The 24,745-nt window shown below is 46.1% G+C and overlaps 1 protein-coding gene and 1 non-coding gene across 3 annotated transcripts in view; both read right to left on the minus strand.

Moving 5' to 3' along the window:
* Nucleotides 1-5,165: 5,165 nt before the first annotated feature.
* The window catches only part of CCDC9B (coiled-coil domain containing 9B), a 44,598-nt gene continuing 25,018 nt past the window's right edge, over nt 5,166-24,745 (minus strand). For both annotated transcript variants that reach the window (XM_042836804.1, XM_042836803.1), the window contains 6 exons: nt 24,522-24,583; nt 23,974-24,027; nt 23,426-23,522; nt 13,247-13,304; nt 12,098-12,894; nt 5,166-6,677 (listed from right to left, as the gene is read on the minus strand). In XM_042836804.1, the coding sequence (XP_042692738.1) occupies nt 12,130-12,894; nt 13,247-13,304; nt 23,426-23,522; nt 23,974-24,027; nt 24,522-24,583 (1,036 nt within the window). In that variant the 3' untranslated portion in view covers nt 5,166-6,677; nt 12,098-12,129. The remainder of the gene's footprint in view (nt 6,678-12,097; nt 12,895-13,246; nt 13,305-23,425; nt 23,523-23,973; nt 24,028-24,521; nt 24,584-24,745) is intronic.
* Nucleotides 19,168-19,281, minus strand: LOC122170155. Its single transcript, XR_006171708.1, has one exon. It is a non-coding gene; the product is annotated as a U5 spliceosomal RNA (small nuclear RNA).

The following is a 24,745-nucleotide window of genomic DNA, read 5'->3' on the forward strand; positions in this document are numbered from 1 at the left end:
GCCTCTGTCATACGGTACATTCTCTTCGTGATGGGATGGGGGGCTGGAAGAGTTCTGAGTACGGAACTGATTTCTTTGCTCTGTGAACGGCTGTTTATGAGGGTGGATAGTGACAGGACAAGGGGGAATGGTTTTAAACTGAGGCAGGGGAGGTTTAGGTTAGATGTTAGGAGGAAGTTTTTCACACAGAGGGTGGTGAGGTGCTCAAACAGGTTGCCCAAGGAGGCTGTGGATGCCCCATCCCTGTGGGCATTCAAGGCTGGGCTGGATGTGGCTCTGGGCAGCCTGGTCTGGTGGTTGGTGACCCTGCATACAGCAGGGGAGTTGAAACTAGATGAGCATTGTGGTCCTTTACAATTCAGGCCATTCTATGATGTATTGTGATTTTCATTCATTTGTTGTTGGTCCCTGTAAATGAGACTGTGTGTGCCCCATCTCCTGCTGTTGGTGCTGAGCTGAGGTCTGGGCAGGTGACATGGCTGTAAGGTGGTAGCTGTCACTCAGATCTTTGGGCTGCCCACTGGGAAACTGTGTGCCTGTGTCGTGCCTGTGTCATGCCTGTGCTTTCAGTTGTATGGCATAACGGTGAGGCTGTATGGTGTCACTGTAAAGTGATGCTTGGAACTGACATTGCTGGGGATGGGAAAGGTGCTCTGCTGACATGTATGAATCACATTGGTCATATGTGCCACATGTCAGATCCACGGCGCTTTTTTTTTTTTTTTCCTATTCTGAAGTTGAGGTGGTGGGGAAATAGCTGTTTCATACTGAAATTGATGTGCTTTTGAGCAAAGGCCTGCTTTGGCTGGATGCTTCCACTTGAGCGTGTGCTGAAGGCAGAGGAGCGTGTGCAGAGGGTTTCCAGAAGGAAATGGGCAAAAGGATGGAATGGTTTGGATGTGATCTTTCACCTTTTTCTAGTTTTCCTCTCCAGCAGAGAAGGCTTTATGTTGCTACTGTGCAAGAGAAGAAGGCAAGCTGGTGGAAAGGGAAAAGATCATGCTTAGTCATCTCAAACAAAAATGTGTCAGTAAAATTGCCATCTTGCTGTAGGACAGGTGTGAGAAAGCAGGAAGAGGCGAAGGAGTGGAAAGCCTGAAGCTGCTGCTGGATCAGGTGGCTGCACTGTTACCTTCAGGGCTGCATCTGAGCTCTTCCTCTTTATTTGCTGTAGTGACTGATGGCATCCTGCTGCTCTGCAGCTTTGTCCATGCTGGGTTTAGTCCTGTGTGCAATGGGTGACTTTGTTCCCTTGTGCCTGCAGCACATCAGTACCTGTTTTGTTTGCAGGGCTGCTGTGTGCGTGCAGGAGCTTTGGATGCTGCTGCTCTATGCTGATTTTGGTATACATATCTGGTTGTAGAGGGAAGAGCTTCCAAAGGGAGGAATGGGCAAAGCAAAAACAGCATGCTCTTTTTTCTTTTTTTTTTTGGTGCCAATTGTATCTGTTTTTTGGCTCTGGTACTTAATGCAGTAGTAGTTGGGAGGTGTCTCTGGAACAGAGCTCATGTTTAATTTCTAAAACCATCTTTAAAGATAAATAAAAGCTGGGCAGAATGATACAGAGGCTGGGATTGCTCTGGTACTGGCCTGCAGCTCAGAGCTGGCAGGCCTGTGCTGGCTTGGAACAGTACATCCTAAGCACACTGGATGTGTGTGGACTCCTGGCATTTTTTCACTTTAAATACAATTGCTCTCAGAAGACTTATAGGGCATGGCTGTCCAGGGCAGATGGAAGAGGAGGGGAACTGAATTAAATGGGCTGCATGGCCCTCTTCCAACCAGCCATGTATCAGGGGAGAGATGCCTTGTGTTCAGGAGCTGTAACAACTTAAAGCTTCTCACCTGTGCATGGTGTTAGTGGCAAAGGATCTTCAGGATAATGGTGCATGCGTATGTTAACTTTTAATAACGAGGAGCACTAGGGATGTTTGGGGAAGGTAGTTTGGCTGCAAGAGGTAACAGCTTGGATTGTCATTCTGGACTGTGAATTTTTGCATTGTTTTGCTGTCTTTGCACTGAAACAATTGTCTGTGTCTTGAACGTGTATTTCTAGTGCCCCAGAGTAGTGCAGTTATCAACTGCTAACAAACTGAAGACTGCACTGTATCAATGTTTCCCTTCTTGCTCCTGTTAGAGGAGGATCACTTCAGGAGGTATGGAATCGTTACTCTAGCCAGTGTAATTGTATCAGGTGAGAGAAGGGACAGGCTTTTGTGCTATTTCCTAGGTAGGAATCACCAACGCTGTGATTTGTCATGCTATATCCTTGGAACTGCTGCTGAGATCAGTCCCTTGACACACATGCAGTCCTGCAGAACTGTCTGTTTCCAGTGTGTGGAGAGAGCTGCCTGAAAGTTTGGATGGAGATAAAAGTTAAATACAAGTGAAGTGTTGAATCTGCAGTTGTTTGCTGGAGCGATCTGAGGATGTTAACAGCTGTGGGACAGTCATGTGAAAGCATGATGGCTCTAAGAATATATCTGGAATAGTGATATCTGTGCGCTTTTTTTTTTTTTTTTCCCCACTTGAGCTTTCTATGGATAAAATGTGCTACTGATTCTGGAATGCCATCTTCCCTGCAGCAATCCAAGCCTCCTTATTTTGGGCCCAGATTCCAGACTTCTTGATCTCTAAGAGCCTTTAGAAGAGTTTGTGGTGCAGAAATCCCTGCATATTTGTGCTTCAAGTGCAGCACACTTCTGTACTGGAGTGTCAGAACGCATCATTGTCAAGTGTCAGGAGAAAGTAAATAACATGGTAGCTTAAATTTTCTAATTCCTTGTCACAGTAATTGCTGAAGAGAATGGAGGTGAAGACCAGACCATGTTCTGCTTTTCCTTTTTGACTGAGAAGGGTCTCACGAGTGAGGAAGGAACCTGACTGCCTTAATGCATTTGCCCTCTGTACGCACTGGTCTTGTCCTGCTGAGCACAATTTGTTCTAGGAGAGTGCACTGATATGACCAGAAGGAAGGGAAATAGCTGGAAAAAAAATTATTGGGGCGTGTAATGCGCTCCAGCAGCTGGCTCACATTTTCGTATGATTAAAGATACCTGTTTCGCACATGCATATCTTCTCTCTTGGCCTCATCTCGTGTAAAGAGTATTTTCTTATTCCCTGACTTTTAGGACCGAGCTGTAATCCTGAGAAGAAAGGTGTTGTGCTTTTATTCCAGATTTCGGCTTAATTTGATTGTTGAGGCTGAAAAGCAATCCTGCAGTGTAATGTTGATAACACAATCAATGGCTGCTTCTGAGCATTGTGGATCTCCTTTAGGGAAGCCAAAATTAATCTCGCTGGGCCACTGGGATGTGTTATATATATGTGTGTGTGTGTGTGTGTGTGTGTTATGGAGTAGAGAATGATAAAAGAAACAGCCACATCAGTGCTGGATTAAAGCAAAGGAGGTGAAGTTTGACTTCAGGATAGTCTCTGTCTTCAGAGAGGCAGTGAGCTTTGGGAGCACCTCATTTCTGGTCAGCTGCTGCACTGCTGTGCTCAGGGAACGGCTGCAGACTTTGCCTGCCAGTGACCGTGAGTGCAAACCTGTGAGTGGGCTGAGCCATTGTACAGCCCTTCAAAGGGAAGGCAGCAGGCAGTGTTTTAACTTCACAGCAGTGCTGTACCCTGCTCTGTGCCTCTAACTGACTTCAAGCTTTCCACATAACTAAAAAAAGCATGATTACACACTTTAAATTATAAGAATTTCTCGCTAAGTGCCAGTTTAGCTTCAGGCACTTACGCCTTTTGCAACCAGTTGATGCAGAGGGGAATTGGTGTGGAAAACTGGTGAATATTTCTGTTATTTCTATACTTTTAGTCTCTGTACAGAGGTTTGCTTGTTCTTAGAAATCGGGGTGGTACCCTTCAGCTACAGCATTAGTCTTGTTGAGGTGGGGAACAGTGAGCTGTCGAGATTATCTAGTTTTGCTTCCTTCAGCACTTGGATTGTGAAGCTCTGGAGGCTGAAGTATTTCCAACCTTATCCAGGTGTATTTTTGCCCTTAGGTTGAGTTTCTTGATCTCTTTGAAATCGAGAATTGATTACTGGTCTGTAATCCATTTTAGTATTCAGTTTGACTACAGAATTGTGTTGAAACTGATAGTAGAATTTTGCCAACTGGAAGCAGTGGCAAGCTGTTCCTTTGGCTTGAAAAGAAAAGGTGTCTTCTGCCTGATGGCTGCTTCTGCTTTCCTGTTGCATGGAATAGTTAAGAATCTCTTGAGCAAAATCCCTGAGCTACCAACCACTGTTGGGGAGAGAACAGGTGCCTGTACAGACAGCTTAATTTGCACTCTCCAAGCTGCCATCACCTTTGCTTGCAAGAAAGGTGACATTGTGATGAGGTAGCTTTGATGCTTCTATGGATGACTGAGCCTTGTGTTTTGCTGCATGGCTGCAGTGAGCCTTTGGGTGAGTTAACACAGCCAGCCCAGGAGGGGGGTCCTTGTCTAAGGCTGAGTGGTCCACATTGGAGCTCTCTCTCGGTGGTACCAATTCTGTGTAGAGAAGTGCTGAGAAACGCTACAAAACTGAGACTTCTCATAATTTTTATTTAATATAAATAACCCCTCTACATCAGCTTTTCATCTGTTCAGTCTTTTCTCTCACTGTAAAGAAGAAATAGCTAGCCATGATTTTTTCCAATTTTTCTGAAGAGCTGCAATCTGGGCACCAACCAAAATGCATTCAAGCAGGTTTTCATAAGCAGGAAGAAATTACACTGAGGACAGGCACCATCTGCACAGTACAGTGTACAGAGCTTGATCCTTCCTAGGCATCATTAAGTGCAAGATTTGTTGGATTTTCATGGAGCTGGGGGTGTAAAGGAGGATGGAGGGCAGGGCTCTTTGATTTTTTTTTTTTTTTTTTTAAAAAGGACTTAAGGTTGGTTGTGGGGAATGGGTCTTTAAGTGATGGAGAATTTCCAGGACCTGGAGTAGTTTTATAATCTGGCTTTTGTCTATCCGTTCCCAAATAAACCCAGCCCAGGCTTTGGTGAGGCAAAGATGTTTCTACATAAAGCGTGAAAGCAGCATGCTCTGTTTCTTGTTAATGCCTGGTCTGAAGCCAATACGTTGTCCTGAATTTGGCACATAGAAGTTCCCAGGCTTGTCCTTCATGACTTAGGTGCTACAGATGCGGAAAAGCAAAATGTTTATATGTGCAAATACTAGTTTATTAGAACAGCATACAGTATTTCAGTCCACCACATATACCAACCTTATCATCAAGGCAGCCTGCCATTTTGGCTAGCAAATGCAGCTTGCAATGAAATCCAGTAAATCTCCACGCGTACGTGTCTGCAATTGACTCCTGAAACTGCTTCAGGTTTTAGGGCAGTGAAGGGAAGGTGATATCCTTGCTTCTCTGTCACTTAGAAATCTAAGCACTTGTGCCTGCTTTCTGCCTGCTCCTTAATAAGTAGCCGTATTTTGGTAGTTGCTGTTTGCTGTGAGCCTTACAGTTGCTTGGGAATCCAAACTGGGGTTTTTGCTCATTTGTGCTTGTAATGCTCAACCAGTTTCTTAATCTGAAAGGCATCTTTTAAGGTTTGCTCAAAAATTATGCTTGGTAGCTTCCAAGGGAGCAGTTACCTTCTTGTTCAGGCCCAAGGCTTTGAAAGGACAACCATGAAGGCTGGCACTTGACAGGAAGCTCTGACTTGCAACTCCAGTTTGGCTGTGCTTCTTGCTGCCAGCTCCTTCCTTGCTGTTAAAGAGGGAAGAGTATTCCATTTGTGCTGCTCTACTCCTTGTCACACTTGACACAAAGCTGCATCCCCAGTCACTGCAGCTTTTGTACTTTTTGGTCTTAGGTAGCAGTAGTTGCCAAGCTTCACCTTATCAGTGTAGCAGCTACCTTTCATAACTGTGAAACACAGAGAAAACTCTGCTCTCCTGACATAGAACCATCAAACAACCCAAGTTGGAAGGGATCCACGGGGATCCAACTCGTGGCTCCATCCAGTATGAACCAAAATCCAAACCCTATGTCTGAGAGTGTTGTGATGTTTCTGCCCTACCTTATCTAGCTGGAGGAGTAGAGTGGCCTCTGAAAGGATGAGATGCCATAGCTGGCATGCACTTGTCAAAAGCACCCGTGCTCAACAGTGTATCCCAAGAACGCTCTGTCGCCTTTGTGCCTGTGACCCATGCAACTACTGTACATGCCCACCACCACTTCAACTACATACAAATCTCTATTACAAGAGCTGCCCTGCTTCACCTGCCTACTGAGTTTCGGCACAGCCTCTCGTGCTGTCTCCTAGTGTTCTGCTTTGTCACTTGTCTGCTCTGGAGAGCCCAGCAGCCCGTGCACATGCGCTTCCCTGACAGCCTCTGGGGGAGGAAGTGGGTAGGCTGCCCAGAAGGAAAAATCTTAACTTTAAACAGAATTAGTTATTAAATAAAATAAAGTGCATACAGTAGACGTTTCATTGGCTTGCCACACAGCTGCAATATAGGCAAAACAAATACAAAAGAAAAGTGATGGTGTTTTTCTTGTGGGGAGTGTGGGTAGCCTTCCCTGCCCTTTGACATATGGAGAGCAAGGGCTGAGCTGGAAGTGATGAAGGGCGCAGGGAAGGTGCTGAAAGTTGATTTCATAGAAGATCAAAGAGTGAGGCTAATGTTGTGCTCCTCTTCTCATCCACCACCTTCAGCATGTTGTCCTGGCAAAACAAGAACAGACACAGTAACAGGATTATCAGCCTTCAGGGAACTGCTAAGCATTAAATTTGAAGTGCCTGCTGAGTTTCAGTCTGACCTTCCTGTGTGGTTGCAGCTGCTGTGGGTACCAGCATGGCATAACCCAGGCACCTACCTGCCAGATCTGATGGGAGCATCTGGGGAGCACTGCAGCCCAGGGGAGGAACCAGATATGTGAGACTGCATGAAATGTACTTGTAGTCCTCCTCTGGGCTAGGTAAGACTGTTTCCCTTTCAGCTTAAGAACAGTAATCTATGTGTGATTTTCTTTTTGCCTGTACAGCACCTGGAGCAACAAGAGGAAGGTCTGATTTGGTGTAGGATTCTGCATCCCTCTATCTGTGGCTTGAAGTTGTATTAGCTTTTCTCCAATGAAAACACTAGCCTGTGAGTTGAAATTGCTGTTCTGCCTCCAGATCTAAGTACACTGATTTTCATTAGGAAAGGCATACTCTTTTTTTTTCCCCCTCTAGTTGCCAGATGCTTGAGTGCTGCTCAGAATTGCTGAGTTGGCATTTTTTCTGCATCCACGTTGAAATTCACAGTTCCGCCTCTAGCTGGTGCAGATTTCAACACCTGAAGCTCATAAGAAAGGATAGAGAAGGAATATAAAAGCAAAAACAGATGAAATATTGTGAAGGAAGCATAGGCAATAGACAGCTTGGCTCCCATAAAAAGGGAAGATTCAAAGGAATTATCTAATGACAGAGATCCAATATGGAACTACACAGAAGTCATATCCAAGGTACTAAAATAATTGATGCTGAAGGAAGAGTAAGGCTGCAGCTGTAGACATTTTTATAATCTGTTTTACAAGCCTGAAATGACCCCAGAGCTAGCTCTGTTTATTGTTAATCTATATGACTGTTGATGGTTCCAAAAATCTCACTGTCATCCCTGCACTCTTCCCTGCAGTTAGACGGTTCTCTTTCCTCTTGTGCAGTATTATCCTTTCAGTACAGACACCTTTCTGTGCATGAGCAAGTCTTTGCATCTGAGACACTGGTGGGCTTTACAGTCATTGCTTTTAGTAATTAGAAATAGTGATTAGCGTTTCTCTCCTCTTTGCTGTGTCCTCTTTTCCATAACTCACAGGCTGCTGGAGCTTGGCCCTCGGTTGGTGTTTGTGTCTGGGACTCAGGAGAGCAATGCAGCTGTGTGCTGCCTTTAGTTCTGCCATCAGCAACAAGAGGATGCAGTGCCAAATCTGTGGGTCGCTGTCTAGATTTGTCACTGGTTGAACAGTTATCACTGCTACCCTTGGTGAGCTGAAATGTGAGAAGGCAGACTTTGGTGGAGGATCCTGCTGGAGTGGTTTAAGCTACCATCACTTTCTGCATTCTATGTGTTCCCTCTGAGCACAGAGCTGGTGGAAAATAAAATGCAGATCACAATGTGATGTACTGATCTCTGCCTCCTTTTTGTCTGGGGTCTGTGTTAGGAAGGTTAACACAGGCGTCTGAGGTATGGGCGCGTGCTCCCTTCTGTCAACTCTGCCATACCAGCAGCAGCTGCAGGCTGCAAAGCAGAGCAAACAGCTCTGTGTTCAGTGCTTAGAATGGCAACAGCCTGCCTGCCAGAGCCCCTGGTTAAGTTCAGCCTTGATGTGCTCAGTAGCCGTAAGGAAGCAAAGGTGTACCAAATGACTAGGTCCGTGCCTCTTAATGCATTAACAGCTTCTAGTAGTTTCTTCTCTCCACAAGTCACAATATGATGTTGGGTTGAACAGAAGAACCAGAGGGTGATGTTGGGTTGCACAGAAGGACCAGAGGGACCAGTGCTCTCCAAGCTAACCCCTTGAGATCTGTGCCTGGCTAACCCCAGACCAATATCTGAGACAGCAGCAGTATCTTCTCAACTCTTGGACCTTGGGGGAAGAGGTATGTTCTTTGCAGCCCTGGAGCTGCAGCGAGAAGTGTTAGCTTCTGCTTGTCCTGCTTCCTGCACCAACCTTTAGCACTGGTTTACATCAGACAGCTGACCCCGTCCGCCCTCCCCATCCTGCAGCACACAGGCCCTGCCTGCCCCACTCCTGCTGACGTCAGCTGGAGCTGCAAGGTCAGATCCCTGGAGCTGCTCTGGAAACGTACCCCCAGCTGCATTTTCTCTAAAGATGTTAAGATTAATTTTCTCAAGAGAATTCAGGGAAAAAGCTTCTGTGGTTTTTGTGTATCGTTTACTTCTCTGGGACTTGTTGGACATTCTCCAGGGATTCCAGTCCTTCACTTTGGGTAAATATTTATTCCTTGTTATTTGAAGCAAATGATGAAAGCCCCGCCATGCTCACTGCACAGCATCTCCAACTGGTTTGAAGGTGCAGGAGATTTTCAGTGCCATAAATAGACATTAGCAGTGGAAGCTGTAAAATTCACGTAGTGTCTGCTGCAAGGAGCTACTGCTCTGCAGAAATGCTTGAGTTAGCAGCAGCTGCTGAGTAATCCACTGCTACAGATAACTGCTGTGCTTTGGGATAGCTGGGATCCTGGAACAGGGGACATCTCCCTGACATCAGGTGCAATGGCCTGCTACAGAATTGTTTTGTGTGTGGGACTTTCATAATGGAATTGATATTTTTACATCCCTTTGGGAGTTGATAGGTTTTTTTTTTTATTTTGGAAAATCACCCCATCGATTTCTAGGCTGATTTTTGCAAAAATTGCACTGTATCAAAACTGAATGACCAGTACTTCAAAACATAACATTAACATTCTCTGCTTTGCAAGCCTAAGGAATCTGGTTCCAAAAAACTGCTGTGAGATAACACTTTTGGGAGAATTACATGAAAACAAGGTAGGGCTTTGCAGCATTTTATACATAATGTGGTCTGAAATTAATCTGCTGTACAAGGCAAAAGAAGCCAGGAGAGAAGGTTAGTGGTTGTTACCAGTCCACAGTTATTTATGACTGCCATCTATGTCATTATGCAGCCTGTCATGTTGATTTGGGAACTTCAAAGCAACAGCAGGAATAGACATGAGACCTTTTTGCTTCAAACACACTGACAACATAACTGACTTGAGCCAAATGAGCTTTTGCTCTTCTGGTTGCTGTTGTCATTGTTGCTGTTTTGTTGCTCCTAGAAGCCCTGCTGTCAGTCCAAAGAGATGAATTGTCCTAGTTGTGCTGAGCTGGTGCTAGGGAAATCCAGGTCTTTTTTTTCTTTATCCCCTTGCTGAGAGGTGTTCCTGGCAAATTGGACACATAGAGCAGAGAATGAAAGACAGGCCCTCTGTCTTCCTGGCATAACTCACCCTGTCTGCACATGATCTTTTTGGGGAAGCCAGCCCTGATAATGGGCTGTCACTGGTGCAAAAGGAGAGGTCAGATTGCTTTGTGGTGACTTCAGTATTGAGTAGGTGACAGCAATGCCCCAGAACGTCACTAAAAACACACAACCAAGCTGTGCTCACTCTCTCATTCCCTGAATGCTGTTGATGTAATGGGGAAAAAAAAAATGAAAAAGAGAAACCTGTTTCTGAGATGGGGTCATAGAAATCGCTGCACTGGCTCATCCTGGCACCTCCACAGGTGTCCTCTTGTGAGAAAGTCCTTCCAAAAGTGAGTGACCCCTTCAGCAGTCTCTATGAGGCTGTGATCTTTGTTCCTATGAGTACTGCACACACCATCTGCTGCCCACTGCCACCTTGCAGTCCCCTCACACCACATTTGCCTTCAGGATTCTCAGTACAGTGGGACTGATCCCCTGGCATTGCTATGCTTGGTGTTTTCCAAGCAGTAAATAATTTCAGAGAGCAATCTTGATCTCAGGTTCCAGCTTAGCCAAATGGATGCAGGAGTGCTTAAGTACAAACACCAGCTTAAGTCACCTCCAAGTCTTCTCCAAGATATAAGGCTGTGTTTATAATTAAGCCTGCCTTAATAACTTAACAGAAGAGTGATAGAGTAAAGAACTGTGCTGAAGTGAGGGCCCATTATGAAGCCATAGGAATCTCCACTGCATTGATGAGATGAAAATGGACTGTTCTGATTTATTGTTCCCTCTCTTAGCTGGTGTCTAATTAATGACTACTTTTATCACTCAGGATAATTTTAATTCCTCCTTCCTCTAATTCTGGGTTTCTGGTAGATTGGAGATGCACAGTCTGGGCAGTGAAGTCCATGTACTACATGCATCCAGGTCTCAACTTTCTCTTAAATACTGCTGGAATTAATTTTCCTCACTTAAAAGAGTTTTAGTTCCAGTACAGAACCAGTTCCTGCTACTTCATAGTGTTCTGTCTTTTCTAAATAGCTGCAGTGCTTGAGCTTCTCCGTGCCTTTGTATAGAACTGGATTGCAGGGAAAGTCTTCTTGTTAGCGCTTTAACCATTTCATCTCTAAGCCTCTTTGTGTCTCTGGGATGAATATTAAACCAAACCACCTGACAAGCTGCTGGTTAGGGGTCTGAAGAACAGCCTGCTGAAACGAGGGAAAGGAATTTGGTGGGCAGTTTGGACAGCTGATTGCCTGAAGTGCCCACTTAGGAATATTGCTGCTGCGTCTCTTCTTACAGGGTACTGAGATACGGCCTCACCTGGCGGCAGGATCAGATCCCGACTGATTGGGTTGATGTGGCACATGTAGGTATGACACCCTGATCTGTGACACTGCCTGGGAAAAATGTTTTTGGCAAAGGTAATTGCCAAAGACTCCCTGCTCTCCTTCTTTGTCCCTTCTCTCTAATTTCTACCTTTTGTTTTGGCTGTTCTAGATTTGCCTTTCTGGAAAAAATTTCTTTGCTTGAATAAAACCCAGAGCTTTGTTATGTAACCAGGTCTGTTTTTTCCCCTTTCTACTTGGTTCATAAGCTTTTGTGACAGGAACCATCTCATCCTGCCTTACACATCACTGTTGCCGGATAATTCAAGTTTTAACATTCACAGAGCAATTACAATAGCAGAATCCCATCTAATGTCAAGCTTTTTTGAGCTACTGCTCACAAGATGGGCCTCTGTAGGTATGTGTTTTGGGAACAGGATCACGTTAACCTCTAGTTATTCTAGTTGTGATTATCACAGACAGAAATATATTCATGCTTTTATTCTCACTTTTCTGAGATTATCCCTTTCCAGGAATAGTTTCAGTTTGTGCCCTAACTCGTGCTTGTCACCAGCCAGGCTCAGCAGCCCAGTTTTCTGTACAAATTTTTCTGTCTGAATTTCCCTTGTTTTTGCATCCATACCAAGGCAGGTCTTTGTGATGCACAGATTTAGACTATCTGAGGGATCTATATCACAGTTAATGAATGCTTCTGAATAGCTATGTGATATGTTGCCCCTGTGGCCACGGAAAACAGAGATGTGAACCTGTACTATGGCTGTGAGTGTCACAACTGTGGCTGTGAGGATAGCAAACACAATGATGAGTGGAATCAGGAACTCACCTTCCATCTCAGGCAAACTGGTGCATTATTTGCTAGTTGAGAGTGTCCCCACTGTCCTTGTCCTTGCCATCCTCAGGCTGGTCCCCTTCCCTGGACTGTAGTTTTGCCATATCCTGCTCAGGAACAACAGTCTCGTTGGAGTTGTCTTTCTTTGTGGACAAAGGCTCTCCTGTGTGTTTAGTGTCTTCAGCATCTTCAACTCCTTTCAGAGCAAGTGTTTGTCCCTCAAGGGCAGTGTTTTGGGCCACTTCTTCCCCTCTTCTTCCCACCAGTTGTCCTTGATCTGCATCCAGTCTGTCTCCTGCATCTGTGTCCAGCTTTCCTCCATGGCTGTTTGAAGAGTCCTCAGTGGATTCCCATTCAGAAGCTGTCTTTTTCTCTAAGCCACCCCCATCTAAATCAGCTCCCACGGGCAATAACAAGGTCTCCTCACTGCTACGCTTAGTGGCTTGCACAGCACTTGGAAGGCCACTTTGTGAAGCACTGCTATTTGTGCTCTCCTCCTGGGGAATATCAGCAGTGCCAGGCTTCCCGTTGGCATCTTCCTCAATATGTTCCTTACTTGCCTTGGACCTCGGCTCCAAGTCACCTGTGTTGGCTTCAGAGACCTCCTTGCTGAGCCCCTTCAGTCTTCTCCTTTCCTCTTTCTGCCCATTATGGGCAGGCCAGGCCTTCCCACTTCTCCTCCCATGCTCTTGAAAGCTCGGCGGTTTCACCTTCTCCTCCAACTCAGCTGTGCAGTTCTCTTCCAATACCTCTTCACCTTTGCTTTTCTGCTTGTCTGTACCAAGGTTCCTCTTTAAACAAACAAACAAACAAACAAACAAAAAACACATCGGAGGATATATTTATTTCAACTATGTCAGTATATGGTATTCCTTGTCTATGATGGTTCCCAACACATGAGAATAAATCTGCTGAGGCCATTAAAAGAAACAAAAGGATGCAGGTGAAGCAGACTAAGTGGGGGTTGTTATACTGACAGAGGGTCAACGGTCTCACATCCTACATCCTGCCACCCAGAGAGTGCTGTCGAGGGGTATATTTACCCCAGCACAGTGATCTCCCCTCTCTGTACTGGCTGACAGCCTTCCTGATAGCGCATGTTTTGAGTAAACTTGACAGCCCCCCTTGAGCTGATGAGCTCACCTGGCTGTCAGGATCATCCTTCAGAAAAGACGTGTCCTCACCTTCTTTTGCATCCCATCTGTTAAGAAAAAAAAAAAAAAAGACAAGACTTAGGCTTTCAGGTTCTCATATGAAAAAGCTGTTTTTCCTGCTGGATGCCTGGGCAGGAATTTCTATTAACACTATCCACTCCTTGTCTGGGCCCCATCTTCAACTAGTAAGAGATAAAAGTGGTCAACATATCTGGTCCAGTTCCTTTCCTGGCACCTGCAAAGCATTCAGCCTGTTCAGAGACACTCATCTAAGACCACTAAATCTTGATGAACTGCCTGTTATAATTCTAAATGTAATGAAAACTTAAAATCCAATTGCCAGAACAGACAGTTGTCATTAGAATAACAAGATATACAGTCTGTTTATGTTGATGTCTGCCACAGCCTGATCCTGCTCCCCTGGCAGTATCCACACATTCCAGAGTTCTTCAGTGGCAGACACTGAGGCAGAAAGTGCAGGATGAAATTTCATTGAAGTAGCTGGAGAAATTGGAGGTAAGGACATGTGTAAGACTGCAAGAGTGGCTATAAGAGTCAGATTGAACCCAGCTAACTCAGGCCCTCTTGCTCTCTCAGCATCATTGGCAGATTCTTGGGGTAGAGTTTGAAAGGGGGGTAGATGTACTTAGTCCCTCGCCAGAATGTGCCCAACTTCCAGAAACACGCAGCCCTGCAATTTCCTGAGCCTGAGACATTATCTGTATATTGAGTCATGTTCTGTACAGTCTCTTCTAAAGGCTTGTGTAAGGGCATTTTGGCCCCATACTAAAATTGCAGCAGCTACAACATCCTGTGCCAAAGAGAGCAGCAGCTCAGCCAAAGGCTGCACAGAGAAGTGTTTTCTTTTGCTTGTTGGAGTTTGCTTGGGTAAACGTAGATGTGAATTTGCCCATGCAGAATTACTGGGCAGGGCACCTCTCGTATGTGTGAGTTGAGTCACAAGCGTACAATCTAAATGTCTATATGTATACATTTCTCTCTGCCACATACTCTGAAAAGCACATGTGCAAAGGTGTATGAGATTTAATTCTCTAGATAGATTATGCTAAACTTACTGGCCTCTTCAGCAGGCAAACTTGGACCCAAAAATGACAATGTACACAGAGGTGACTGCATTCGGGCACTTCCAGAGGCAAATGTGCACATTTACAGTGATCACACATGCCCTTGTGAAAACTGTGTGGGAATTACCATCAGGTAATGCTGTGCAATCACACTGAACTACTCCATGCTGTCTGTGTAGCTAGTGAAGCCCCTTGGGCAGCAGTGAGTTGCATTTGCAAGCACCTCAAGGCTTTTAAAGGGTATAGAGATGGATATGGTAACTTTAATAAGCTTGGATCAGCCTGATAAGGCTTGGAGGCAGCTGTGACCCAGCACACAGAGTACAGCCAGTGAGGTCTTGTCCAGAACTCAAGACAGGACTTTGTCACTGTGTGTGCTGACTCAAACTGCCAAAGGTTTTCTGCTCTTGGAAGCTGCTGATATATTTTCAGTGGTGACCTGAAAGTCAAGCTGTGCAGGCAGTCCATCACACACAATCAACAGCATTACATTTTGTCATGTGCTGCCCTCATTGACAGTTCCCTCTGCACTCAACATCTGTTTTGTGAGCCTACTGACCACTTTCCCCAGGTAAATATCTAAACAAAGGAATGATGTGCTGACTGTGGGTTTCTGCCTCACTCTGCTCTGACTCCTCAGCTGCTGTGCCTCCTGCAGAACCAGTCCAGAACAGGCTACCACCACAGGTCTAAATATAGCCAAAACAAACCAGACACCAATTTTGAAATAATCATTTCTGCCCGATGTGTTCCTCTTCCCCATCATTACCACTAATGTACCAGAATGTGTTACTGATCACTGACACCCAACATCTCAGTGCATTCCCTTATTCATGACAGGTGTCATACAGGAACTCAACTACAGTTTTAGGATGGACGTCACAGAATCATTTGGAAGGGACCTTTAAAGGTAATCTAGTCCAACTCCCCTGCATTGAACAGGGACACCTACAGCTCGTTCAGGCTGTTCAAAGCCCTGTCCAGCCTTGAATGTCTCCAGGGACAGGGCATCCACAAAATGCTCCAAATGGATCTTACCACTGCTGTTGGGTTGCTTGGACTTGAATGGGAGGAAAGTCTGTGAGCAATAAAGGGCAGATCCAAACGAAGGTAATGAATATTCATCACCCCAAAGGCACCTTGAGCCTTTCTGGAATGAGGCTTTTCCCAAAAAGAAGTTTCCCAAAAAGAAGTAGGAGAGCAAAGGATGCTCTTCCAGCTTCAAAGATACGATTACATGGACAGACAGGACCTCTTCTAGATCAATAGAGGACGCAGAAGCAGCAGTGGAGAGGAGGTAAGAAAAATAAAGTCCAGGAGGTGAGATGGGTGGGCAGAAGAAAAGCTATTCTGAAGTTACTCAGGCAGGATGGAGCAATTAGTGCTGAAGGAGGCGGCCATGCTGCAGTAGACAAATGTTTGGCTTCCTTATTTTTCCAATGTCCACAGGTGAACACAAGGACTTTAGGGCATGACTCCATGTTCCTACTCATCTCAGCAGTATTTAAGATACTCCTCTGTAGTTTTAAATGAACCATGGTTTTCCATCCTGGTAGCTGATATATGTGGAGTACTGAAACAGCAAACAAGAATGAAAAAAGTCAATCAAGAAACCTTCTAGTCCAATTTCTAATGGATGACGTTCATGGAGGAGTACGATGAATTATTTCACTAACAAACAAAGCAAGAAAAAAGAAAAAGTAAAGTCTCTTTGAAGACAACAGTACATAAGATTTTATAATTTCACCAGCAAGACAGTTTAGGCATCTACACAGGATTCTAGCACCAGCCATTTTGGGGACCATTTTTTAATGGGTATGAATAACATCTCAACTAAACCCAGCAACCCTATAGTGGTTAGATGCACTAAAATGCCTCCCAGCTCTGCACCAGGGGCACAGATATACTGAAAACCCACACTTGCCCAATTTGTTGTGAAAAAACAGGCTGTGCAATTCCATGGCTCAAGAGACACTTTGTCAGCTGGGTGCACTGCATAAAAACGCTAAAAGCAGTGGTTTGAGGAAAGCAAGGGGATAATACTGTCCTATTACACAATTAAAACTCCTATTAAGCAATTAAAAGTGTTGATGCCCACGTAGAACACTACAGTTTGAAATGATGTTATCTGTCCTAGCTGTTGGCAGAGGGCAGGCTGCCTTTGATGACCTACACAAGCGCTGGAGCAGAAAAGGCAAGCAGAGACCACCATGGGAAGAAACTCCCAACAGCTGCCAGTGAGGGGCAGCTCAATGAGATGTCATCAAACAGCGCTCCAAGCTGGCCACTCAGGGGCTCAGCAGCAGTCTGTATAAAATGTTAAATCCCAGCCCAATGATATTGAATTCCTGCTATAAGACAGCTAGCCAAGGCATTCCTTCTGAGCGTGGTGTTCAGAACGCAGCACAGAAGGAGAAAGAAACACCTCAAGAGCCTGTTATAATTTCTGGAAACCTGTCAGCATCTTCTGACCCAGGCATACTTTGGGATGTAAGCCAACCTTTGCTGAAGAGGAGGAGATGAAGACAGGGGTCTGACCTTCCCCAGTCTGACTGAGATTGAGATGGAACGAGAGGCAGGACCTGAGTGTAGTCCTCTGACCTGCAAGGAGGGAGCAGATCATTACGTGATCCATCTATCTGCTCTGCCTGTAAAAGGGAAGCAAGAAACTCCTCGTCCATTCTACTGAAGCCACTCAAAATCCACACTGCTCTTTCATTTAACGTACTCCCAGCACACATTTAAGCAGCTATATGCATCAAACTGTACAAATAAACATCCACAGAGCAGAACACATATTAGTATTAAACTTTAAACACTGGAAATGCACAAGGCTTCTCTTATCACCATATTCTTCCAACACCATCCTATTTTCTGAGGTCTTGCCTCATATTCTGCTTCTTATGAGCAACAATGTGATCAATAAGTGTAACTCACATTCCCAGCAAATTCTGGCAGGGAAATCACAATGTTTTGTGTGATTTCTTCCAGCCCGTGGAGTGCTGAACGTGTCTCCCACAACCGAGACACGACTGACTCTGCAGCAATGAGTTGCCCTATGAATCTTCGTCAATGCAAAAGGCAGAGCACTAGAACTGCATTTATTTTGAAGGAACAGATGGACCAAAGTCCAAGCAAAAGCTAGTGTGCTCTGATTAGCTTGGAATACACTGGCACAATAGATAACAACTGATCCAGTTAAGTTCACAGCAGCTGAAATAATTATTAAGCATTTGTCACAAATAACCAAATTTCAGCAGCAAACCTCAGAACAACACTCAATCTTGAGGGTAGTTCTTGGGGTACAGGAGTTTGTTTTGGCCCTAATTGGTTTGCATGCTCAACCAGAGCAGAACTGTGTGAAATCAGGGCATGAAAGCAACGCTTAGCCTGCAGTTGGAAGTACTGTAGGGTATTCACAGAAAGTAACAACAGAGTGAATCTACCAGCATGCCCATCTTGCACATCCTTTGGGAACTGCTGTAATTCCCTAGTACTGCAGTCAGTGGCTGGGGTAAAGGGAGCTCACCAGCCTTTCTTTTAAAAGCAAATGCTATTGAGAATGGAGCTGAAGAACAGAGAGAAGCTGAATGTAACTTGCAAACAAACCTAACCTCATTATTTGCATGTTGGTGATACTACTCTTTATAATTTTATCAGAATTAAATTAATTTTTGAAAAGTCTAACGGGCCTTAGGAAGGCAGAAGGCTGCAAAAGTCCAGGGGCTGATCTGAAAGTAATGCCTTCTGTTTTATTATGTTTGCCCATGATGTCAGAGGCAGATATTGGTGGTATAGCAGTAGAATTTGAACCAGATTATGGCCAGGGAACTGTGTGGGAGCTGAATGTTGTTTGCAGTGTATTGGAAATGAAGATGGTGACGTAGCCCCACAAGCGCTCGTACAAGAACAGAGAGAACACCACATGCAAGTTTGTTGGGACCTCTTGAACCAATTTGAGGCTGAAGATGATAGTTTCCTGGATCACATCATTACCAGTGATGAGACATGGTGTCACCATTATGAGCTGGAATCAAAACACCACATCTACCATATAGTCAGATTTGGCACCTTCTGATATTCATCTGTTCAGACCAATGAAAGACAGACTGCATGGGCAACATTTTCCTAGCAACTATGCTTTCATAGCAGCTGTGAAATAGTGGATCACCTCCAATGGTGCAGATTTTTACAAGTGCAGCAATGCAGGCTCTTGTTCATCACTGGTGAAATGCATAACTAATGGTGGTGACTGCATTGAAAAATAGTGTTTCGTAGCTGAGAATTTGCTCTACCAAATAGTGTTATTGTGCTCTTTGTGCCTGTTTTATCATAGAATCATAGAATCACAAGGTTGGAAACGACCTGTAAGATCATCTAGTCCAACAGTCTTCTCATTACCATAGCCACCACAAACTAAATAAGATCTTGTAGCTCCTCATCCAGACGCCTCTTGGACACTGACAGGGATGGCGACTCCACCACCTCCCTGGGCAGTCATTCCAGTGCCTGACCACCTTCTGAGAGAAATAGTTCTTCCTTATGTCTAATCTAAACCTCCTCTGGTACAACTTGCTGCCATTTCCCCGGTCCTGTTCATTGCCTGGGAGAAGAGGCCAAACCCCTCTTCACCACAACCTCCCTTCAGGAAGATACAGAGTGCAGTGAGGTCTCCCCTGAGCCTCCTCTTCTCCAGATAAACAATCCCAGCTCCCTCAGCAGCTCCTCATAAGACTTGTGCTCCAGACCCCTCAGCAGTTTCATTGCCCTTCTCTGGACACACTCCAGGGCCTCAATGTCTTTCTTGTAGTGAGGGGAAAAAATTTTTCTGCTGAAGCGGAGCCTCAAAAAATTTCACAACACTCGTGCTTGTTCCTCTCCACAGAAATCTTTAGTAAAAGGCGAAAGATTTATACGATCTGAACAGAAATCAGAATAGTTTCCATGGAAATAAATTAGAGGCATTACTTTCAGAGCTACCTGTGTACTACCCTGGCAGCAGAATCCCGCACGCACAGACCCTGCTCAGCACTTCAAATTTGAGCCACGTAACAGCAAATAGCAGGTGACCTCCAGTCAGCTAATTTATTGTGTAATGCTGTGCTTTATGCCTATAAAACACATATCTGTTTATGCATTTCATGTTTAACTGTGTGGCCGTAACTGACTGGAATGATTGAAGAACTAACAGGAAAAGCTACTGGAATGGTTTTGTGTTCCAGATAAAACTTGGGATATGTAATTAGCAGCTCGTCCTTGTGTTGCCTGCTAAAGGGCATGGCAGTGCTGTGAAGACGATCCCTATTATTAAACCCGTAGATAGTATGGCTCAGGGAACCTGAAGACTGTACTGGAATTTAATTACAGAGAGCAGCAGGGGAAGTGACACACGGGAGTATGTGGGCAAACCTGAAAAATGCACTTTTGCAAATATTCTGAAATTGCTTCAGTGAAAATTACTACATTGCTGTGTGCTGCCCACAACTGGCAGGAACAGGTCACTTCTCTAGCACATTATCAACCCTAATTACTATTGGTTCAGCTGGAAACTATCTTTGAAGGCAACTCCCCCACATCAGTGGTGCCTGAAAGTCAGATAACGTGTTCAAAAACCTCCTGGGGCACATGTCAGTGCCGAAATCTGGTCCCAGAGAAATTCTAGCCTCTGCAGGCAGCCCTGCAGAGAGCTGATGCAGTGGGTCAGTACTGTGAAGTTGCACTCCACAGAAGCCACAAACCCCATGGAGTGAAGTCATAGAATCATAGAATCATAGAATCATAGAATTATAGAATCACCACCATATAGTTGGAAAAGACTAAAAGATCATCCAGTCCAACCGTTCACCTATTCCCAATAGCTCCCACTAAACCATGTCCCTCAACACAACATCCAGTCTTTCCTTGAACACCCCCAGGCTCGGTGACTCCACCACCTCCCTGGGCAGTCCATTCCAGTGCCTGACCACCCTTTCTGAAAAGTAATACTTCCTCATGTCCAGCCTGAATCTCCCCTGCCGTAGCTTGAAGCCATTCCCCCTGGTCCTATCACTAATGACACGAGAGAAGAGGCCGACCCCCAGCTCACTACAACCTCCCTTCAGGAAGTTATAGAGAGCAATGAGGTCTCCCCTGAGCCTCCTCTTCTCCAGGCTGAACATTCCCAGCTCCTTCAGCCTCTCCTCATAAGCCCTGTGTTCCAGACCCCTCACCAGCTTTGTTGCCCTCCTTTGAACACGTTCCAGGGCCTCAATATCTTTCTTGCAGTGAGGGGCCCAAAACTGGACACAGTACTCGAGGTGCGGCCTCACTAGTGCTGAGTACAGGGGAACAATCACCTCTCTGCTCCTGCTTGCAACACTGTTTCTGATGCAAGCCAGGATGCCATTGGCCTTCTTGGCCACCTGGGCACACTGTCGGCTCATGTTCAGCCAAGCATCAGTCAATACCCCCAGGTCCATTTCCTCTATGCAGTCCTGCAGCCACACCGCCCCAAGCCTGTAGCGTCGCCTGGGGTTGTTGTGGCCAAAGTGCAGGACCCGGCATTTGGCCTTGTTGAACCTCATCCCATTGGCTTCAGCCCAGCTCTCCAGCCTGTCCAGATCCCTCTGTAGGGCCTCGCTACCCCCAAGCAGATCCACATTTCCAGCCAATTTGGTGTCATCTGCGAATTTACTGAGGGTGCACTCGATGCCCTCATCCAGGTCATCAATAAAGATACTGAAGAGGACAGGCCCCAGCACCGACCCCTGCAGAACACCACTCACGACCGGTCGCCAGCTGGATTTGACTCCATTCACCACCACTCTCTGTGCCCGGCCCTCCAGCCAGCTCCTCACCCAGCCAAGAGTGTACCCATCCAAGCCTCGGGCTGCCAGCTTCTGCAGGAGAATGCTGTGGGAGACAGTGTCAAAGGCTTTGCTGAAGTCTAGGTAGACCACATCAACAGCCTTTCCCTCATCCACCAGATGGGTCACTAGATCATAGAAGGAGATCAGGTTGGTCAAGCAGGACCTGCCCTTCACGAACCCACGCTGGCCTGATCCCCCGCTCATCCCGCACATGCCACATGATCTCCCTCAAGACAATCTGCTCCATAACCTTCCCTGGCACCGAGGTCAGGCTAACAGGCCTGTAGTTCCCCAGATCCTCCTTACAACCTTTCTTGAAAATGGGAGTCACGTTGGCAAGCCTCCAGTCTTCTGGGACCTCACCAGTTAACAAGGAGTGCTGACAGATGATGGAAAGCAGCTCGACTATCACCTCCACCAGTTCCCTCAGCACTCTCGGGTGGATCTCATCTGGCCCCATCGACTTGTGACAGTCCAGCTGGAGCAGTAGTTCTCTGACTGTTTCTTTCAGAATCACAGGGGGGTTAGTGTGCTCCCCAGCTGAGATTACCAGGTCAGAGAGAGGAGTATCCTGAGGACAACTGGTCTGACTTTTAAAGACAGACGTAAAGAAGGCATTCAGAACCTCTGCCTTTTCCTTATCCTCAGTAGTCACATTCCCAGCCTCATCCAGCAAAGAGTGGATATTCTCCTTTGTTCTCCTCTTACTGTTAATGTATTTATAAAAGAGTTTCTTATTCCTTTTCACCCCAGCGGCTAGGTTAAATTCAAGCTGGGCTTTTGCCTTTCTGATTTCACCTCTACACATCCTAACGACTCCCTTATATTCATTCTGAGTGGCCTGTCCCTCTTTCCACAGGCAGTAGATTCTCGTTTTCTCCCGGAGCCTCAAGAATAGCTCCCTATTCATCCATGCCGGTCTTCTTCCCCGCCGGCTCATTTTGCAGCTCAGGGGGACTGCCTGCTCCTGCGCCCTTAAGACTTCCTTCTTGAAGAGCAACCAGCTCTCCTGGACCCCTTTACTCGCTAAGACTGAATGCCAGGGGACTCCCCCTATTAGTCCCTTGAACAATTCAAAGTCCACCCTCCTGAAGGCCAAGGTAGCAGTTTTACTATTCCCCCTCCAGGCTCCACCATGAATTGAGAAATCTATCATTTCATGGTCACTCTGCCCAAGACAGCCTCCAACCTCCACATCTCCCAGCAAACCTTCCCTGTTTGTGAACAGCAGGTCTAGCGGGGCAGTTCCTCTCGTGGGCTCTCTGACCAGCTGTATCAGGAAGTTGTCCTCTATGCATTCCAGAAACCTCCTAGACTGCTTCTTCTGTGCTGTGCTGTACTCCCAGCATATGTCAGGGAAGTTAAAGTCCCCCATGAGGACAAGGGCAGGCGACTGTGCAGCTTGTGCCAGCTGCTTATAGAATACCTTGTCTGTCTCTTCATCCTGATTTGGAGGTCTGTAACAGATGCCCACCAGGGTGCCTGTCTTGTCAGCCCTTCCTCTGATCTTTACCCATAGGGATTCAACGTTATCGTCCCCACTCATAATCTCAGTAGCGTAAAAGCATTCCCTAATGTAGAGAGCCACACCGCCACCTCGCCTTCCTTGCCTATCCTTCCTGAAGAGTTTGTAGCCATCCATTGCAGCGCTCCAGTCGTGGGAGCAATCCCACCACGTTTCCGTTATGGCAACTAGGTCATAGTTTGCCTGCTGCACAATGGCTTCCAACTCTTCTTGTTTGTTGCCCATGCTGCGTGCATTAGTGTAGACGCACCTCAGCTGAGCCCCTCACCTCTCACCTAATCCCAATACCACTTCCCCAGGCTGCTCTCTAGCAGGCCTAGCTTTATCCCCTTCCCCCTTCCTATCTAGTTTAAAGCTTTCTCTACAAGTCCCGCCAGCTCCTGGGCGAGTATCCGTCTCCCTTTTGGAGACAGGCAATTCCCATCAGCAGACCTCAGGCCAGGTGCCGAGTAGACCACCCCGTGATCAAAGAATCCAAAATTATTGCGCTTGCACCAGCCTCTCAGCCATGCATTTATAAGATGGCTTTTCCTGGTCATCTCAGCGCTTGTCCCTGCCACCCTGCCAGACGTGATCTGTGCTAATGTAGATCCATCTGAACAGCTGCCACTGGATGTTATCTCTATCTGTTGTCAGAATCAAGCAAGGAATTGGACCTGGAAATGGACATCACAAGCATTGGATTGTGGCACTGCTGACAGTCTCTTTACCTCCTGGCTCTGCCGGTCAGTCTGTCCTTTCCTTTGGCTCGGCTGCTCGTTGCTTTGGGACCAGGATCGTTCACGTTCACACTGTGTTGTCCTACACCTAGGAGAGAGAGGCCATGCAAAAGTAGGCAGAACTGGCTGATGGACCACTGGTGGGGCTGACATCCTTGTATCAGTGAAAAGTACCCTTGGATGGGGAAGCCTCTGAAGCTGCATGCATACTACACATACGTTTTCTGAAGCTGTGAATACAGAATGAGAATTTAGATGTGTTTCTTCTGCATTTTCTATTCTAAATTCCAATAATAAACATTGATCTTATCCCTTGGATACAGTCTGCCTTGTGCTGTTCTTGGGAGACTGTTCTTCTTCTTCCTTGCCACAGTGCAGGGATCTTATCACAAGGCTAGGAAAGTAGACGCATGGTGTATTCCCAGCACACACACATCACATGTCTGTGACAGTGCCTGGACAGAGCTCTCCCCATGGGGCACATTCAAAGGTGCTGATGTTTAGTAGGGTGACACAACTGAGTCATGTGGTTTACTCACCTCTCCCGCTGGGAGGAAAGGACCTGTGCTGGAATTTCCTTGCGTTTCTTCCCCCTAAAAGGACAAAGAAGAGAGTGCACAAAGTGAGACAGTCTGTAATGCAGACTGCAGAGAGCATTGGCATTCAAATAGGGTACTGCAAGGGAAAGATTTGTTCCGCCAGTCCATCTCCTGAGAAACAGGAATCATGATGGACTTATGCTAGTAAAGAAGCCAGCACGTGCCACAGGGATCAGAGATGAAGTGCTCTGGAATAGGATTGCCTCTCAAACCACTGGAAAGTAGGCAGTGGTGAACCTCCTTGTGTTGTAAAAGGTTACAGAAACCATGCCACTGCTCTCCCTGGGAAGGTAAGAAGCGCTAGCAACCAGATGCTCAAATCCCAACCCCTGAGCACTCTGCAAAGCAGAGAGGGCTGAGACCCCAACACTGCACTCAGAGGCGTTTGCCCAGGAAAGCAGAGTGACAGCTGTGTCAGCTGTGGCACTGGGATTCGCACGATCAGCATTCATTAGCGTCAGGACAGAATCTAGGTGTCCCTTGCCAACCTTTCTTATTGCTGGGATTATCCAAGGCTGGCTCCCCATCCTTAACAAAGTCCTCTTCAAACCTGCAGGTTAAAAACAGGCAGTGTCAGACCTGGCCATCCTCTTCCGGTGTGCAAAAGTGTGGGCAGGAGACCTCAAGACACAGCCTCCAGCCCTTCTGCACCTGCCCACTGGCAAATATGTGCAGGTTTGTCAGCAGAAGCTGAAACTGCATGCACTAACCA

The sequence above is a fragment of the Centrocercus urophasianus genome, unplaced genomic scaffold (assembly GCF_019232065.1).
Source record: "Centrocercus urophasianus isolate 14NV4802_14NV808 unplaced genomic scaffold, USGS_Curo_1.0 seq_63, whole genome shotgun sequence".
Classification (NCBI taxonomy): domain Eukaryota; kingdom Metazoa; phylum Chordata; class Aves; order Galliformes; family Phasianidae; genus Centrocercus; species Centrocercus urophasianus.